The following is a 19,215-nucleotide window of genomic DNA, read 5'->3' as shown; positions in this document are numbered from 1 at the left end:
GAACACTCGGGAAGATGGATTCGTTCTTCACACTTTTCAAATAGACCCGGTTCGTCGTGTAAAATGGATTGCACAGGTGTAAAGGGCGAGAGCTTCGCGGGTTCCAAATGACAGCTAGGTGTGTGTACAGCTACAAAAAAAAGGGGCGTAATCTTCTCAGAAGTCGATGTACCTGTCGGCGCCGAGCACGGCTTCGGACGGGCTGGCTCATACATACCGTCTGGGAGTGTGTTGTTAGTTAGAAGTGATCCGCATATCATCTAAACATGGCTGTAAACGATAGGGTAATATTGCCCCGGCCACTTCACTCGATTGTGAGATGTACTCTTCGCTTCCGTGTCCCATAGTAGGCGGCACAGCGTGTTTTCAACGGCAAATGTCGCGTTGTGACATCACGGGCAGACGACGCAGGCAATATGACGCCCACTTGGATGTCGAATGAGACTTCCGCAACTTTGCGCATGGATGGCGCGCTCTCCGCTCACATTTCTCTTTTCGTATGGACATTGAAGTGAATAATGCTACATGACACTTGACCTTTTCATGAGTGGTAAAAAATTTGCTTCGCAGAGTACTACAATATTTCCAACATTAAAATATAGTAATCTGGTAAACCCGGGGCTTCTTACAAACACAAGTTATGTTGTGAACAATAACGAGGTTATTTTGACAAAGGAGAAGAAAGCAGCGTTATCAGTTTTCAAATGTAGTCTTCCGAAAGTGGATGCCGCGTCAAGTACAGATAGCGCATCTGGAATATCTACTCGAGACCAGACCAATACAAGTATTTGTAATTCGGTTACTCCGGTTTGCGGGTGAACATCGCTCATTGGCTGCTCCGACAGAGGCCCCGCCCCGTTTTGCATTTAAGGGGCGGGTTCGCCTCGCAGGGGACGCAGTGAAGGGTGCGTGACTTTTGCAGCTTGTTGATACTCTCGCGCAATCGGCTTAAGAAGCCATTGTTTGTTGTTTTGTATGTGTGTGTGTGTTTTTTTTTTTTAAAACAGTATCGCAATGTCGCTGAAACTCGCGGCGACGTCGCTGACCCGCACCCTCCGGAGCGGAGGGAGCCGACCACGAGTCCCGAATGTGAACGCCGCCGCCTGCTGCGTCACCTTACGCGGCCACGACGGGACAAAAGAACGAAGGAGTTGCTCGGGCTCCTCCGGGGGGGCGAGCGTCGGCGACGCGCAGCCCCGCGGCGAGCCGATCCTCGGGGCCGACGAGCCGGCGGGCGCGAGGAGACGGGCGTCCACGTCCACCGCCGCCGCCGCCGCCGCCGCACCCGTCGTGGACCAGAAATCCTACATGTGGGCTCGCTACTCCGACCTGAGACGGCTCGTTCACGGTTGGTAGAATGGACAAAAACTGGTTGGCATCATTCCGGTTCTTTGTGGCTCATCTCTGGAAATAACCTTCGCCCGTTTTGGTGTCTTGGCGGCGGCGGCGGCGGCGGCGTTGTTGTTGTTGTTGACCGCCGAGTGAAGCCTAAAAGCAGAAGCGTTTGTTTGTCTCGCCAAAAAAAAAAAAAAAAAAAAAAAGATCGGATTCTCTGCTAGTTTTGGAAAGTCGTCTTCATAGCTTGATAATACTAGTAAAACTAATTATTCTATAATATAGCACGCTTACCCGTCTTATTAGCAACATTTTACCAGGGCTATGAAATTTGTGCGCACGAGCTGCACAACTTTGGCATACTGGCAGGAAAATGACACGTGACTTGTGTGTGCTAGTCGACGAAAAACGTGCTAATAATAACAATCGTGAAATGCCTAAATGAAAAGTTGTGCACACGTTTACTTCACTAGTTTAGATGCACAGGATTTGTCTTAATTTTGTGCAAGAAAGGAAGGCACGTACGGGTTACTTGTGCACTCAACTGTGTCACGAGTAAGGACAAAGTGCTCACTAGTGGATTGAAAGGCGTTCAATACCCTTGAAATCCATCATAGTACTAGTACACGCTTTCTCCTTACTCGTCAGGCAGTTCGCCGCACTAGTAGCACGATTGTGTCTTACAAGTAAGGTTATCCGCCAAGGTGTATTTTCAGGCTAGTGAGTAAATGCGCAAACATCTTGAGCATGAATTCATGCACTAGTATCTGTTTCACTAGGATATTTCTGAATACTACTAGAGGAGCAATTTGGCAATCTAGTAAGACAACTCCACGTTACTAGTGAGGCAAAAACTGTTGACAAGTGCATATTACTGGAACAACTCGTGGCATCAATTTGTACTAGCTAACATGCAGTCTTCTTCTTTTCCTTTCGGCTTGTCCCGTTAGATTGTCAAATGCGACACAATCGCTTATGTAAGCAGCCGACATGGACGGCTGGATATTTACTTATGAATCTATTTAATCATCGCCACGTCTGAGTTTGGGATTTTGACGTTGAAAGGATTTGAGATTACATTCATCTGTTCTCCCCCCCCCCCCTCAAAAAAAAAAAAAAAAAAACATTGCACTATGTTTTAGAATAATATACAGTAACGGTCTAATTAAATTGAATCTATAATTCATCCATTCGGATTTATATGGAGCCAATTCAAACTCCTCAGTAAGAGTAGTTGCTCTATGCAGATGATAAAGAATATATCAATGGCATCGGGGCTGAAACCGCCTCCCTCTGAATTTGGCTAGTTAGATATTTTTTCACTAACCAGCATTACTGTAAATTACACAGTACATTTACAGTATGTAAATTATTTACCTTTATTAAATGTTAAAATTTGATGATGGAATGTTAATGGCTATAAAAACTTGCCAATTTTTCCAAGTTTCTTGAAAAGTGATGGTTTTGGAGATACACAAATTCTGCCTGACGTCAGTGAGATACATCTGAAGAGATATAGTGTCTGTCTACATGTGTTGCTGCACTGCATTTGTAGTTCAAAAGTCCCATATTTTCTAGTAGTTGGTTTGTGATATTGGCACTATGGTGCTCGAGTAAATGTGAAATATGAATCAAAACCGAACAGACGTTTTTTGCCAAGAGGCCTCAATTCGAATTTCTCAAGGTCATCGACGTCGCTAGCGAAGATCTCCGCCTACCTCTGCGCTCCCAAGTGAGTCCTTCTAAGGAAGGCAACCAATCAGAGGAAAGTGGGCGGTCTTCGCCAAATATGGACAAAGCGAATACAAAACTGGGTCAAACGCAAGTAGCTGTCAAAGCGCCACCTTTTGGACACTTGTATGACAAAACCAAGGCGTTTGGACTCATTAGTAACGTACGGTAGTTGTCCTAGTGTGGGAAAATTTTGCTGGAAGTCTGCACAACTGTTTTTTTTTTTTTTTATTTTGGTGGGGGGGGGGCGTAAATGTTAGTCGTGCGACAGTTGTTCTACTCGCGTGTTGAATTTGAAAAGACCTCCAGTAAATCAACCAACGAAGACAATAACAATGATGATGTAAATATATGTTTCGTGCAGTGGGGGCAAGTCCAGCTGTTCGAACCCCCCCTGCCCCCCCACCCCCAGCCACGCTATCAAATCACTCAGGGCCCGCGTGTACACTCTTGATTTGATCTGTCTTACTGTGCAAATACAACAGCGCGATCGAAAGCCGCACTGAAGGGTTTTGTCGCTACAAGCGCGACGACACGCCGTCGTTGTCTACGTTGAGCTGGGCGACGCAAAAAATGAAATGAAATGAAATCGGTCGGGAAGTGCACATCACGCAACTTCCCGAGATTTTTTGCCAGGCTCTCAAAATCGAAGTCGGCTCGGGTCCTCTGCGTACCGACTTTGGCTTCCTGTTTCGACATTTTTGTGTTGTCAAAACGTTTTCTTTTCAGTCCGCTGCCGTTTTTCTGCTTGCGTTTCTTCAGTCTTCGATGTGCACACGTCCGCGCGTTCGAATACGGAGTCGGGGTGCACGATTCTGGCAATTTTCAAAGATGGGGATTTATGGCTGTAACAAAGATTTGATTGACTTCAATCATTTGATCCTCACAAAGTTGAAAACGTCACTTAATGGTCTTGGCTCATTGCTAACGAACTGCCGTCTCGATGGATTGCAAGTGGTCAGAAACCGCTGCCGGTGCAACTTCAGTGACGCGCGCAAATCCGCCACACAAACGACTTGGCCGGTTTTTCAGGTCCGACGCGCAATTGTTTACTGATGCCCGCGTCACCCCCCAGGCTAGCTTTTTGAAGCTGCACACAGCCATAAGTCACAGATACTACAGCAGAGCGAGCGGTTCTGCCAACCCAAGTAGACAAAAAAATAATACCCTGGCCCTCACTTTTACATATCATAAACAATGCAAAAAATATGTATTTTTTTTTCCATCTAACTACTTTAATAATTGTTAGGCTAATCAACGCAATATTTGATAATAAAAAATGGACCAGACATTTTCAAAATTGAAGGCTAGCTATTTTAAAGGGAACTTAAATATAGTCGGGCAAAACATATTTCATATTTATCCTGACGAAAGCAACCACATGTCAAGGAAATCCGGCGCCGCCTTGTCACGAGTGCGCAAAAGTTCAATATTTTGCTTGAAGTTTGCATTACGAGCAGTGTGCAGAGACGCGAACGAGTCGAGCGCTGCACGTGGTCGCGGAGAGAAATCTATTTTTGCACGGATGTCTGCTTTGGAAAAAAGGGGAAAAAAAAATGCATATTCGTGCTTGAATATGATATCTTTCTGTTATATGAGCCTCATTTCCCTTAAGTCCAGTGGAAAGTTTTCTAGTTTGAAATCCTTCCAAACTGGCTGCGGGAGCTTACCGGAAATGTTTTCAGTCGGCCCAAATGTGACAGGCTCAGGGCCAAATCCCCAAAAAGGTCCAAAATGTTCCGCTGGCGCCCGTTCTAGTGACGGTCACGGTCCGTTTTCCTCCCCCTGGTCAGAGCTGATCCCGCCCGGCGCGTGCAAGTCCCTCAACTCGGCGGCCGTCTACGCCAACAACGAGGTGAGCCTGGCCGAAGTGGACATCTACGGCTTCGACTACGACTACACGCTGGCTTTGTATTCCAACGCGCTCAACACGATGATTTACAACACCGCCAGGGACTTTCTCGTCGAGCACTTCAAGGTTGGCGCCCGGCCGCGGAGATTTTCCTTTTTGCCGACGCAGCCTCATATTTCGGTTATGACCTCCTCCTCCTTTGCAGTATCCCGAAGGAATCCTCAACTACGATTATATCCCCAACTTTGCAGCTCGGGGGCTGCATTATGATATCCAAAAGGTAAATCGTTTTCAACTTTTCCTTGTCGCAGCATCTTTAGATTCAACGTCGTCTCCCCTTTAGGGTCTCCTGATGAAGATCGACGCCTTCCATTACATTCAATCAGGAACGGTTTACAGGTGAGAAATTATTGATGATATTTGCAGGCTTTAACAGGGCCGGAAAAAGTCACTTCCTCGGCACATGTATTCCACCGCAGCTACACAGTAGCAACACTGTAGGACAGCGCTCACAGGGTCGGTTAAAAAAAAAAAAAGACAACATATTGGTAAAAATCACTGACATAGCAGCAACACGCTAGCGCACCGTTAATGCTAGCGGAGTGCTAACAGGGCCACTTAAAAAAAGAAAAAAAAATACCAGTTTAAAAAAAAAAAAAATTAAAAATGGCCGGGGCAGCTACACGATAGCAACACGCTACCACAGCACTAACAGGGTCGGTTAAAAAAAAAAAAAAAAAAAAAAGCATACCGGTAAAAATCACTGTGACATAGCAGCAACACATTAGCACAGCGTTAATGGTAGCGCAGTGCAAACAGGGCCACTTAAAAAATAAAAAAAATAAATGGAAAAAAAAATGGCCGCGGCAGCTACACAGGAGCAACATGGTAGCACAGCAATAACAGGGCCGGTTTAAAAAAAAAAAAAAAAAAAAAAAAAAAAAAAAAAAAAAACATTCCGGTAAAAAGCACTGTGACATCGCAGCAACACGCTAGCACAGCATTAATGCTAGCACAGTGCTAACAGGGCCACTTAAAAAAGAAAACAAAATACCGGTTTAAATTTTTTTCAAAATGGCCGCAACAGCTACACAGTAGCAACACAGTAGCACAGCACTAACGGGGTCGGTTAAAAAGAAAAATTCACTGTGACACGGCAGCAAAACACGAGCATAGCGCTAACTCTAGCGCAGTGCAAACAGGGGTTATAGCCTGGAAATTACGGTATACGCTGACTGTGCACGTGGCTTCCCAAATGACATTGGAGCAGTGTTTTAAAAATGTCCGCTAAAATGTGGCTCATCAGTTGACTAAATTTTCGGCTGATGAAGTTTTTCCAGTCCCCGAATGCGGTTCACAGCCGGTTTTGTGAGATCCAACACGTCATCTCCAGAGTGTATCTGTTGTTGACAAAGCGTGTAGCGGAAGGTCCGTTATACAGTTCCACCGCTGATGGAGGCGCCAAGGCCATAAAGCGGCTCCGACTGGCCTTCAACCCTGCGGTTTATGCGGTGATGCGGCTAATTTGTGCATTTTTTTTTTTTTTTTCTAACTGCCGCAAGGGGGCACTCGAGCGGAAAAGGCAAGAATGAGACCGGTGGAATATAGGTGCCAAGGAAGTGACTTTTTCCGGCCCTGTTAGCGCTGCGCTAGCATTACCGCTGTCGTAGCGTGTTGCTGGTGTGTCTCAGTGATATTTACCGGTAGATTTTATTCTGTGTACCGTCTTTCTTTGTAAATATCTCTTGTTTCAATGTGGGCACTTGCGGCTCCGGCGTATGTATGTACCCAATGGTATTTCCTTGACAAATGTACTCGGTGAGGCTTGTGACCAGGTGCGCTCTGTCGGCGGGAGTTACGGTACTTGCAAGAACTTCAAAGGTGGTGTTTTCAATGTTCCCGTTTATTGTCAGGGGTCTCAAGCCAGTTCCAGACGAGGAGGTCCTCAAGCTCTACGGGGGAACTTACCATGTCCCGCTGCAGCAGGATAGCGGATTCTATGGAAAGGTTAGAATGCAACATTCCTTGAGAGATGAGTGACCCGACGTCTGCAGATGCCAGATGTCGTTTGCTTGAGTTTTGCCTCTGACTTGAGAGCAAAAATTTGAGACGCAAGTGCCGCGCGGTGGCAGCGAACTCATTTTACAACAAGTGGCCGTTTTGTACATTGGAACCGAAAGCGGTTTCAAACCCTTTAATGCCGCTCCAGTTAAAATTTCACGTCAAGCGAAACGCAAAAAATGAGAATTACATGTTTTCAAAACAAGCACGTAGCATATAGTCAGCTAGCTTAATGCTAGCACGAAATGGGAAACACCATCGCCGCAGGCTATTGAATAACATCTACAGCATCCCTTGCAAAATAAAATGTATAAATAATATATAATAAACTGTTGCATCACTTTAGAGTTGCTGTATTTTGCCTCTTTAGACTTGGCCCGAACCCTCATTGGTCTTAAAGTTCCAATTTCATCATTTCATCAACGTCCCGAAAGGTGGCGCTTCGACAGCTACTTGTGTTTGACCCAGTTTTGTGTTCGCTTTGTCCATATTTGGCAAAGACAGCCCCCTTTCCGCTGATTGGTTGCCTCCCTTTGAAGACCCGCTTGGGAGCGCAGAGGTAGGCGGAGATCTTTGCTAGTGATGTGGATGAGTTTGAGAAATTCGAATGAGCCGAATTGAGGCCTCTTGGCGGAAAACGTCTGGTCGATATTTTTTAAGTCATAAAACCTAACCCGAACCTATTTAGTCGAGCACCATAGTGCCAATATCACAAATCAACTACTAGAAAATATGGCACTTTTGAACTAAAAATGCAGTGCAGCAACACATGTAGACAGACAGTATGTATCTCGCTGACGTCGGGCAGAATTTGTGTATCTCCAAAACAATCACTTAAAACCTAGAAAAATTGGCACATTTGTATTGCCATTAACATTTAATAAAGGTAAATAACTACTAGAAAATATGGGACTTTTGAACTACAAATGCAGTGCAGCAACACATGTAGACAGACACTATCGCTTCAGATGTATCTCACTGACGTCAGGCAGAATTTGTGCATCTCCAAAACCATCACTTTTCAAGAAAGTGAGGAAAAATTGGCAAGTTTTTATAGCCATTAACATTCCATCATCAAATTTTAACATTTAATAAAGGTAAATAATTTACATACTGTAGATGTACTGTGTAATTTACAGTAATGCTGGTTAGTGAAAAAAATATCTAACCAGCCAAATTCAGAGGGAGGCGGTTTCAGCCCCGATGCCATTGATATATTCTTTATCATCTGCATAGAGCAACTACTCTTACTGAGGAGTTTGAATTGGCTCCATATAAATCCGAATGGATGAATTATAGATTCAATTTAATTAGACCGTTACTGTATATTATTCTAAAACATAGTGCAATGTTTTTTTTTTTTTTTTTTTTTGAGGGGGGGGAGAACAGATGAATGTAATCTCAAATCCTTTCAACGTCAAAATCCCAAACTCAGACGTGGCGATGATTAAATAGATTGATAACTAAATATCCAGCTGTCCATGTCGTATGCTTACATAAGCGATTTTTGTTGTACCGTATTTGACAATCTGCTTTGCATTATCGTCAAGCAGCAGGAATCTAAAGCATATGTCTGCATGATTCCCCCCCCAAAAGACGTCTTCATCTGTTGGACGTTGCAACGCTTTATTTGTCCCGTTGGCTCGTTCGCGGGATGTTTGGAATGCGAATCCTTTTGGAGCCTCTCCACCTTTTTAATCCTTTTTTTTTTTTTTTTTAAAAATCCACCTCACCGAAACAGTCGTCAGCCCGGCCCGCCCGGTTTGCCGCGCAACGTCAGAATCGAATCTCGTCGGGGGATCTTGAAAGCTTTTGCGTGGTGTTGTGCTTTGTCGCAGGGCCCCAAGGTGAAGCAGTTCATGGACATCTTCTCCATCCCCGAGATGACCCTCTTGGCCGTGGCAAACGATTTTTTCATCACCAACGACATCGATTATGATCCAGTTCACCTCTCCAAAGACGTCTCGGTCAGTATTCATAAACGGCTGTGAATTGCGCCGAAATGGTCTCGATACGTGACGGGCTTAGCTGTGCAGATGTAAAGAAAAACGCACGTTTGCTTTTAACTGAATCAATTGTACTTTTAGGCAAACTATTGATCAGAAAGTGTGCCTGAACCAAGATGTGCGGGGGGATTATTTTGTCACTTGCGGTTTCAAACCTTTGTCCTTGTTGCTACTCAATAATCACCATTGAGCAGCTTGAGTGCGTATCAGACCCACATTTGATTCAATTATAAATTATACAGCAATAAAAGTGAATACTGTAGTCCCCTTACATTTTTGTAGATGTACCGTCATTTCCGGCCTACACAGTGCACCGGCTTATAAACCTCACCCAGTACATTTTGTAAAGGAAATACCATTTGGTACATAGAAAACGCCGCACCTGTGTAAAAGCCGCAAGTGTCCGCATTGAAACGCGAGATATTTACAAAGAAAGACTAACGCTAGCGCCGCCATGCTAACAGTGCCCATTAAATAAAAACATACCGGTAAAAATCACTGAAACATGGCAGTAACACGTTAGCGCAGCGCTAACAGGGCCGGACCACAGATCTTAAAAAAAAAAAAAAAAAAAGGTACACACAGTTTTAATATCTTATCTTAACATAGCAACAAGACAGTAGCACGAACAGGGGTGGTTTGGGAAAAAAAAAAAAAAAAGACGACATACTGGTAAAAATCACTGTGACGTGGCAGCAACATGCTAGCATAGCGCTAACGCTAGCGCACCAATAACAGGGCCAGTTAGAAAAAAAAAACATACTGGTTAAAAAAAAAAAAAAAAAAAAAATGGCCACGGCAGCTACAGTAGCACAGCACCTAACAGAGCCCGTTGAGGGGAAAAAAAAAATTACCTAAATCACTGACACGCGGCAGTAAAAGAGCAGAAACATGCTAATGTGGCACTAACAGGGCCGGTTTAAAAAAAAAAAACATAACGGTTAAAAATCACTGTGATATGGCAGCAACACGCTAGCATAGCGCTAATGCTAGTGCAGTGCTAACAGGGCCACTTGTAAAAGATTATATATATATATATATATATATATATATATATATACACACACACACACACACCTATATACCGGTTTAATAAAAAATGGCCGCGGTAGGAACACGGTAGCACAGCACTAACAGGGCCGGTTTAAAAAAAGAAAACATGCCGGTAAAAATCACTGTGACATAGCAGCAACTCGCTAGCGCAGTGCTCACAGGGCCACTTAAAAAAGGAAAAAAAAATACCGGCTTAATAAAAAATGGCTACGGTAGCAACACGGTAGCACAGCACTAACACGGCCGGTTAAAAAAAGAAAACATACCGGTAAAAATCCCTGTGACACGGCAGCAACACGCTAGCGCAGTGCTAACAAGGCCAGTTTTAAAAAAAAAAAAAAAAAAAAGCGCCTGCAACACAGTAGCACAGCACTAACAGAGCCGGAAAAGCAGACCTAAATCACTGAAACTTGGCAGTAAATCAGCAGAAACACGCTAACGTGGCACTAACAAAAACAAAACAAAATAACGTTAAAAATCACTGTGACATGGCTAGCATAGCGCCTCGCTTCTCCGGCAAAAACCAGTTCAGAATCAGATCGAGTGGCCGAGTACGTAACAGCACACGAGGAATTTGTCTGCGACATTCACGTTGAGTACGGAGAAGAAGAACAAAGAACAATCGCGCTCCGATTAACAGGGAACATTTTAACGTTCACGCGAGTCACACTTGTGCGAGATGCGGAATCTTCTCGCATTTAAAACAGTGAAGAGTGCGTCAAAGCCCCCACATTATCTTAAGATGACACGGCGTGCCCTTACCCATCTGCAGTTCATTGTTCTAGTCCAGTACAATGAGAAATTGTGCAAAGGGAGCAGTTTCAAGTCAACAATCGTGCGATAGTCTACGGAATGGATGACTGCTACTGATTGGAGGAGCAGGACGTGAGGGGGCGTGTCCCAACAGGCAGGAAATAGCAGCTCCGTTGAGCAAGAATTTCATGCAGGGGTGTCAAACTCATTTTTCTCGCCGGCCGCATTGGAGTTCTGGTTTCCCTCAGAGGGCCGTTACGACCGTGAAGCAAAAATATTGAATTGGCTCGTCATGTTTACATCATCAATTTATGAACTCGTTTTGGAATCCTTAATCGGGGGTAATGTTTTTCTTTCCCAACAATTCATGTTTGGTAACACAAAAATGCAACTCAACTTTTCCATTTATGATACACGACGATTTGAAATTGAAATTGGTCCCGATTTTTATTCAAGTCGATTTGGCTTCACGGCCCACATAAAATCGTGCGGCGGTCCAGATCTGGCCCCCGGGCCTCGAGTTTGACACCTGTGATTTCATGACTTAATTACAAGCTGGGGGGGGGGGGGGCACTGCTAGTTTTGTCTTGTACCGCTTACCTGACGGAAGGAGCTGGAAAAAGCTGGTGGAGGGTCGAAAAGGATCCTGCCCGTTCTGGACCGAGTTCGAGTGGTGGGTAGGATGGCGCCGACAATCAGTTCAGCGGTTTTGATTGTCCGTTGCAGTCGGAGTTTGTCCTCTTTTGTGGCGGCCCCAAACCAGACTGTGATGGAGGTACGCGGTACTGATTGGATGAGCGGCGTGTAGAACTGTCTGAGCAGCTCTTGTGACAGGCCGGCCGCAAGAAGAAGTACATCAATGCTGGGCTTTTTTTTTTTTTTAGGATGGAGTTGATGTTTGTCTCCCGCTTCAGGTCCTCTGAGGCTGTAATTCCCAAGAACTTGAAGGTCTCGACGGTTGACAGATGTGGTGAAGAAACGGCGAAACCGTTCTTCTAAAAAAAAAAGAGGCTTCAATTTATTTATTACCCCGCCCGTTGACAGCTGGGATTGGCTCCAGCACTCCCCGCAACCCTTGTGAGGATAAGCGGCAAAGAAAATGGATGGTAGACACTAATCACAGGCATATTATACCGGATTCATTTCTGCGGGCCGCCACCGCATGGCCTCAGCGGTCGCAGTCCGGGCCTTCTGCAGCTCCTGTTCCAGACCGACCTTTGGCCTCTGCTGCGAGCGAGAGGGAATCTGTACTTTCCAACAATCCCAACTCGTGGCCGGGACCGGCGAGGGTTTCCGACTTGCACGGAAAGGCAACTTTTTCCAAGCTTTACCAGCCGCGACCGACCTAATGAACATTTTTCTCCTCGCCGCTTTCAGGAAGCGATCGGGATGGTCCACCTCAAAGGCTTCATGTACAAGTGGGTCATGCAAGATCTCGGTAAGAGTTTCCCAGTCCGGACGACGCAAGCGATTGTGTGCGAGTCGTCTTCTTTGCGCCTAGACAAGTTCATTCTGAGAGGAGAGGAGACGGATGCCGTTTTGCACCAACTCGTCAGTCGCGGAAAGAAACTTTTCCTCATCACCAACAGTCCCTTCAGCTTCGTGTGAGCGTTTTTTTTTTTGTTTTGTGTCTCCGCTTTCGGGCCTCCCGAATGTTCACCGAGCGCCGCTTTGTCTCCCAGGGACAAAGGCATGACGTACATGGTGGGGAAAGACTGGAGAGACTTCTTCGACGTCATCATCGTGCAGGCGGACAAGCCCCACTTCTTCACCGACTGCGTCAAGTACGTACGAACGTGTCCGGCGGCGCAGTGGTCCGAAACCACCGAGCCACTCGTAAAGATTTCGTGGGGGGGGGGGGGGGGTGGGGGTATTGTCGCAAAAATCAACAGCTACGTCCACCTGAGTTTCTGTGCATGCTTAATTCAGTCGAGTTGCGATACAATTGGACTTGTAATATCGGGGAGGAGGCGTAACGCGGCGATCGGCGGAAAAGGTAAGAATGAGACCGGTGGAATACATGTGCCGAGCAAGTGACTTTTATTGGCCCTGTTGGCGCTGCGCCAGCGTGTTGCTTCTGCGTTACTGGCGTGTCTCAGTGATATTTACCGGTAAGTTTTATTTTAGCCAGCTCTGTTATCTTAAGCGCGGCAATGGCGCTAGCAAGGCGCAACGTTTTTCCACACACTTTCAACACTGCGCTTTGTGCGGTGATGCGGCTAATTTGTGCATTTTTTTTTCTAACTGTCGCAAGGGGGCGCTCAAGTGGAAAAGGTAAGAATGAGACCGGTGGGATATAGGTGCCGAGGAAGTGACTTTTATCGGCCTTGTTTGCGTTGGGCCTGCGTCAGGGCCGCGTTAGCGCTGCGCCAGCGTGTTGCTTCTGCGTTACTGGCGTGTCTCAGTGATATTTACCAGTAAGTTTTATTTTAGCCAGCTCTGTTATCTTAAGTGCGGCAATGGCGCTAGCAAGGCGCCACGTTTTTCCACACACTTTCAACACTGCGCTTTGTGCGGTGATGCGGCTAATTTGTGCATTTTTTTTCTAACTGCCGCAAGGGGGCGCTCAAGTGGAAAATGAGACCGGTGGGATATAGGTGCCGAGGAAGTGACTTTTATCGGCCTTGTTTGCGCTGCTGTGTTACTGGCGTGTCTCAGTGATATTTCCCGGTAAGTTTTATTTTAACCGGCCTTTTTAGCGCGGTGCTAGCGTTAGGGTCAACTCTCTTTCTGGGCACTTACAGCTTTTACGCAAGTGCGGCGTATGTATGTACCAAATGGTATTTCCTTTCCAAATGTACTCGGTGAGGCTTGTAACCGGGTGTCGGCCGGGAATTACGCTACGTTATTCGTTTACCTTGTGTGGCACGGATTTGAATTTTCCAACCGTGCGCCGCAGACCCTTCCGACGTCTGGATGGCAACGGAGACCTTCGCTGGGAAAAGATCAGCAGTCTGGACAAAGGCCACATCTACAAGCAGGTCAGCGCGCATGAATAATGCGTCGTCGACATCTGGCGGGGCGGAGGCCCCCCGAGTGTTGTTTTCGCATCAGTCACCGACCGACCGACCGACCGACTGGCTGGCGCGTTTGTCTTGTTGTTGCAGGGAAACCTGTTTGACTTTCTCAGGTTGACGGGCTGGCGAGGGTCAAAGGTTCTTTACTTTGGGGATCATCTTTACAGCGACTTGGCCGTGAGTGTCACGATGACGTGCTCCCGCGTTGGCGGCTTTTCTAACTGCGTTTCTTTCGTAACCTTCATGGAGCCGAAGCACGATATTATTATGATTATAATAATAAGTCCTCACGGCAACCTACTAAACAATAATGCCCAAAAACATATTCGGTGGTGCCTCAAGATATGAGTTTAAATTTGTTCCATGACAAGTCTTGTATTCCCCCCCCCCCTTTAAATTATTTTTCCAAATTGAAATGAATGCAACTGCTGATAATCTGTTCCCCCCCACACACACATACATATTTTTTTATGAAGTAAAATTGCACATGATACATGAGTTTAAAAAAAAAAAAAACATGATTACTTTGTGTATGACCTGGCCACCGGGGGCAGTGTAATAAAGTCATGTAAATGGAAACCAAGATGAGTTTCACAACTACTGTAAGTGATTTTAATAAAGTGCAGGCTACATTGTACGTCTATATGTGTTGCTCCACGTTGGTGTTCAATTATCCGTTATTTTATATATTATAATACTTGCACATACCATAGATGCTAATCGTTAGCAATTATATTATTGTTAATGGTGTTTAGCAGGCGGCAAAGCATGGTAAAGCATTTGCCTCACACTTCTGAGTACCTGGGTTCAATCCTGGCCCCGCCTGTCGGAGTTTGCACCTTCTCCCCGTGCCTGTGTGGGTTTTCTCCGGGTGGCCACTCCGGTTTCCTCCCACATCCCAAAAACACGCAACATTAATTGGAGACTCTAAATTGCCCATAGGTGTGAATGTGAGTGCGGCCTGCGATTGACTGGCAACCAGTTCAGGGTGTACCCCGCCCGCCTCCTGCCCATTGACAGCTGGGATAGGCTCCGGCATTCGCCGCGACCCTCGTGAGGATAAGCGGCTAAGAAAAGAGATGGATGGTGTTTAGCAGTAAGCTAAGCAAACTTTTCCATGTCCGAGACTTTATTTTACTAGTAAATACATGTGTAATTTCTCTCTTTGCTGCGTAATTTCCCATCGAGTTGAGGTCAGTATTGAAGATTTTCGGATAGCGGCAAACGCCTCAAAAGCTGCCTCAGATTGTGCACCAGGAAGGGAAGCGGTCCTTCTTCAAATAACACAGAAATGTCCAAAAGGTTGAATCGATTAAGCGTAGCTGAACGGGAACATTAGCAACAAGCAAAAACTCAACACGAGAGGGCAGTGCTTGCTGCACGATGTACTCAAAGTAGCAGTGGTCGGACTTTAGTTTGTTGTTTTGCGTTTCCGATTTAGCCGTCCATCCATTTTTTTTTTTTTTTTTTGCCGCTTATCCTCACAAGGATGGAACCCGGGTCCTCAAAACTGTGAGGCCAACACTTTACCAGCTGCTCCACCGTGGCGATTTTTCATTTATGTATCATGTAGCTTTCAGGGATGTGGACCAAATTCTCTTCTCTTTTTTGTGTTCAGGACCTGATGCTACGGCACGGCTGGCGTACGGCGGCCATCGTGCCCGAGCTGGAGCACGAAACCAAAGTCGTGAGCACGGAACGCTACGCTCTCAGCCTCACGTGGCTCCAGGCCCTCACCGGCCTGATGGAACGATTGCAGGTGAATGCAGGTCCTCGAAAGATCCGAGGGCCTCGAAAGTTGTCCTCGGCTGTCTTGTGACTGGTTCTTGATCCTCTAGACTCACCGTGACCCGGACTCTAAACAAGTGCTTGACGAGTGGCAGAAGGAGCGCGAAGAACTCAGGTAAGTGACGTCACTCAAAAGCCCTCCAGAGGCCGCAGATTGAAAGGTTTTCTTACTTGTGAGCCTGGTGAACCCGTCTAGCTGTGACTGTGGACGTGGAAAACATTTCCAATGTGTCGTTGGGAACTCTACTGCGTTCGTCTGGTCAGCGTCGTCTTCGAATTATGAGTTTGATTCAATCAGTAAACATGCTTGCGTCTCAAATCATGTTTCCTCTTTGAAATGAATGCAAATGCAACTAATTTGCTTCAAAAAAAAAAAAAAAAACACGAGAAAATCTTCTCACGTTGTGTACTTGACGACAAAACTTATAATCGCAACATAAATCAATTAAACAGGTCAAAGTTAATAGATTTCATGTGGACTGGCATGTGCACCGTGGCCACCAGGTGGCGGTACATACATGCACTTTTGATGGTGGACAAGTGTCGTAATGTATTGTGTGTTGCGCCACCATTTGTGTTCAAATATGTTATATTCTAACTACTGCATCAATGCTAGTTTTATTGGCTCGACTGTGTAATTTCCTTTGGGTTCTTCGTTGAACGTAAACTTCTGTTAGGACATGAACATCTTGAAGCCTCTTTACTGTTATTTATTTATGAAAAATAAAAATGCCGCTTGTTCTGAAATTGGCTGCGGCCGTAACTCGAATCATTGCTCATGACACGACCGCTCGTATCTGGAAAACCGGACAAGTCGGGTCGCTCTTAATCCGAGGTACCACCGTGTTACACAACAACACTAACTTTTTTTTTTTTTTTAGTTGTTAGGATGACCATAATTCCCGTCCTACATAGCGCACCTGGTTACAGGCCTCACTGAGTACATTTGTAAAGGAAATACCATTTGGTACATCCATACGCCGTAGCTGTGTAAAAGCAACAAATGCCCGCATTGAAACGCGAGATATTTACAAAGAAAGATGGTACACAGAGAGTTTAATGCTAGTGCTAACGCTAGCACCGCGCTAACGCTAACATGGCTGTTTAAAAAAAAAAAAAAAACTGCTGCGGCAGCTACACAGTAGCAAAATGGTAGCACGGCACTAACAGAGCCGGTTTAAAAAAAACCTAAATCACTGAGACTCGTAGTAAAACAGCATAAACACGCTACCGCAGCGCTAATGCTAGTGCGCCGCTAACAGGGCCGGTAAAAAAAAAAAAAAAACATACTGGTAAAAATCACTGAGACATGGCAGCAACACGCTAGCATAGCGCTAGCGCAGTGCTAACAGGGGCAGTTAAAAAATAAATGGCCGCGCCAGCTACACAGTAGCAACACGGTAGCACAGCACTAACAGTGTTTAAGAAAATAAGCCAACATACCGGTAAAAATCACTGTGACATGGCAGCTACACGCTAATCTTAGCGCAGTGCTAAAAGGGCCAGTTAAAAAAAAACATACCGATGAAAAGTCATTTTCCGCTCGAGTGTCCCCTTGCGGCCGTTAGATTTTAAAAAAAAAAAAAAAAATGCACAAATGAGCCGCATCACCGCATAAGCCGCAGGGTTGAAAAAAGTCGCGGCTTGTAGGCCTGAAAATAAGCCACTTTTGTTCGCGGATTGGCCGGCAAACTACAATGGAATGGCGGCAGTTTTGCATAACTTTGACTCTCCTCCTTGCAGGGTGATGACAAAGAACCTGTTCAACCCCCAGTTCGGCAGCATCTTCAGAACGTGCCACAACCCGACGTACTTCTCCAGACGGCTGTCCCGCTTCTCCGACCTGTACATGGCTTCCCTGAGTTGCCTCTTGAACTACGACCTCTCGCACACGTTCTACCCGCGCCGCACGCCTCTGCAGCACGAGGCGCCGCTCTGGATGGACCAGCTGTGCACGGGCTGCATGAAAACGCCGTTTCTGGAGGAGATGGCCCAAATCCGATGAACGTCGGCGCCGCAAAACTCCACGTCGTGACCCGTTAGGCCAAAGAAGTACATTTTAGAACTGCCCGAGGAAAAGTCCGCTGCTTGGGCAGCGACATCTCATTTAAAAACAAAAACAAACAAACAAACAAAAAAAACCGCACAATTAGCTTTTTCTATTTAGTTGTTTCAATGAAATTGTGTATGCATAAATTCACTTTTTCACCTCAAGTCGACGTTTACCTCGTTCAAGTTGTTGTCTCGTTTATCTTAAAGGAGGAAAGCACAGAGGCCGTATCGGGGCCACACGTTCAAGAAACGGGAAAGAAAACCGCGGCAGCCTTGAGATGTGAGTGCTTCCGCTTTTGACTTTTCCAAGATACGAGCGAGATTCGGACAACCCCCCCACCCCCCGGGCAGCGACCCGAACGACGTCGGCTGCTTTTGCCGACAGATTTATTTCCGTTTACGTTCACGTCGGCGGGTAAGACGATTTCGGATGACGCGGAACTGACGTCTCAATGTATGACAATAAAATTGTAAAATTGCGTATAGAAAGTTGGACTTCAAAAACTTCAGTATTCACAATTATATTTTTTTAGATTAAAAGGTCAGAATAGTCCAAGTATAAAGCGGATGTGACTAAATTTGATCATCCTTCTGCTTTTTTTTTTTTTTTTTTGACAAAATGTCTTTTATTAAAGATAAATATGCGTGAATAATCCCTCCCGTCAGTATGTGGTCAAGTCACCCAGTTTGGCTCGTCCGCAGTGAAGTCGCGTATTGCTAGAAAGTACGCGAGTTGTGTGTCTTAATGTAATGTTGGCGTCGTTTAGGTCAGAAATAATAATAATAATCATTAAAAAAAAAAAAAAAAACCACTAGAGATGAGGCGGCAACCCCAGTTCGCAGCAAAAAAACTGAATCAAGTAAAATGCTGGATTCAGCCCGAACCCCGGTTGCTCGCGGGGTTCGCCTCGTCTCAAACACCATCAAGTGGTTGTTGTTGTTGTTGTTTACATGCAATGCGCAAGTGTCGCACGTGAATATCAAAATATGTATTCGGTGGCAGTGCATCACATGAATGTATGTTTCAATAAAATGACAGGGTTTTACTCTAAAACGTCTTTGTACATCATTTTATGCCGCTCATGTTAATTTTGACTGCAAAATTGTGCAGGCACAAAAAACAAAAACAAAAAAAAAAAACCCCTCAATATTCCCCAAAAACGTGTATCGCGTCCTCGCCATGTTTGCACGAGTTCCCACAGAAAAATGCGCCCCTATTGGCTTTCGACCTTTGGTTCTTATTTTTTCTGCAGACTGATGTAAGATAAGCTTCCACATTTCACAGAGGCCTGTGAAATGTGTCACCTCACGTGTCATAAATCTCTTTTAATGACTCTGTTGCTGCGCAGGGATGTTTGTCTGTGGGAAGTTGAAGAGCTGAAGGTGACTGCAAATGTATGGTAGCTGCATTCTTGTGGGTTTTTGTAACAGGAAGAACTGTGTCCACTCAGAGACACCCGGCCTTGAGAAGATGAACTGTCTCTGTAGAACAACTTTACTTGTCTTGTGAAACCGGCTCTCCCCCACCCTATGCGTGAAGCTCAACAAAACGTGTGGTTTTGGGGAG

General features: G+C 45.5%; 1 protein-coding gene across 1 annotated transcript; it reads left to right on the top strand.

Moving 5' to 3' along the window:
• Positions 1-884: 884 nt before the first annotated feature.
• Positions 885-17,810, top strand: nt5dc2 (5'-nucleotidase domain containing 2). The gene is made up of 14 exons (XM_061846524.1): positions 885-1,348; positions 4,860-5,044; positions 5,124-5,198; positions 5,262-5,317; positions 6,832-6,925; positions 8,818-8,946; positions 12,169-12,229; positions 12,293-12,395; positions 12,474-12,575; positions 13,691-13,772; positions 13,899-13,985; positions 15,427-15,567; positions 15,647-15,711; positions 17,340-17,810. The coding sequence occupies exons 1-14, from the start codon at positions 1,015-1,017 to the stop codon at positions 17,599-17,601; spliced, it is 1,776 nt and encodes a 591-aa protein (XP_061702508.1). The 5' UTR covers positions 885-1,014; the 3' UTR covers positions 17,602-17,810.
• Positions 17,811-19,215: the final 1,405 nt, after the last annotated feature.

This window comes from Syngnathoides biaculeatus, chromosome 2, assembly GCF_019802595.1.
Source record: "Syngnathoides biaculeatus isolate LvHL_M chromosome 2, ASM1980259v1, whole genome shotgun sequence".
NCBI lineage: Eukaryota > Metazoa > Chordata > Actinopteri > Syngnathiformes > Syngnathidae > Syngnathoides > Syngnathoides biaculeatus.
Note: the sequence above shows the minus strand (reverse complement) of the source record. Positions and strands in the feature narration are given on the sequence as shown.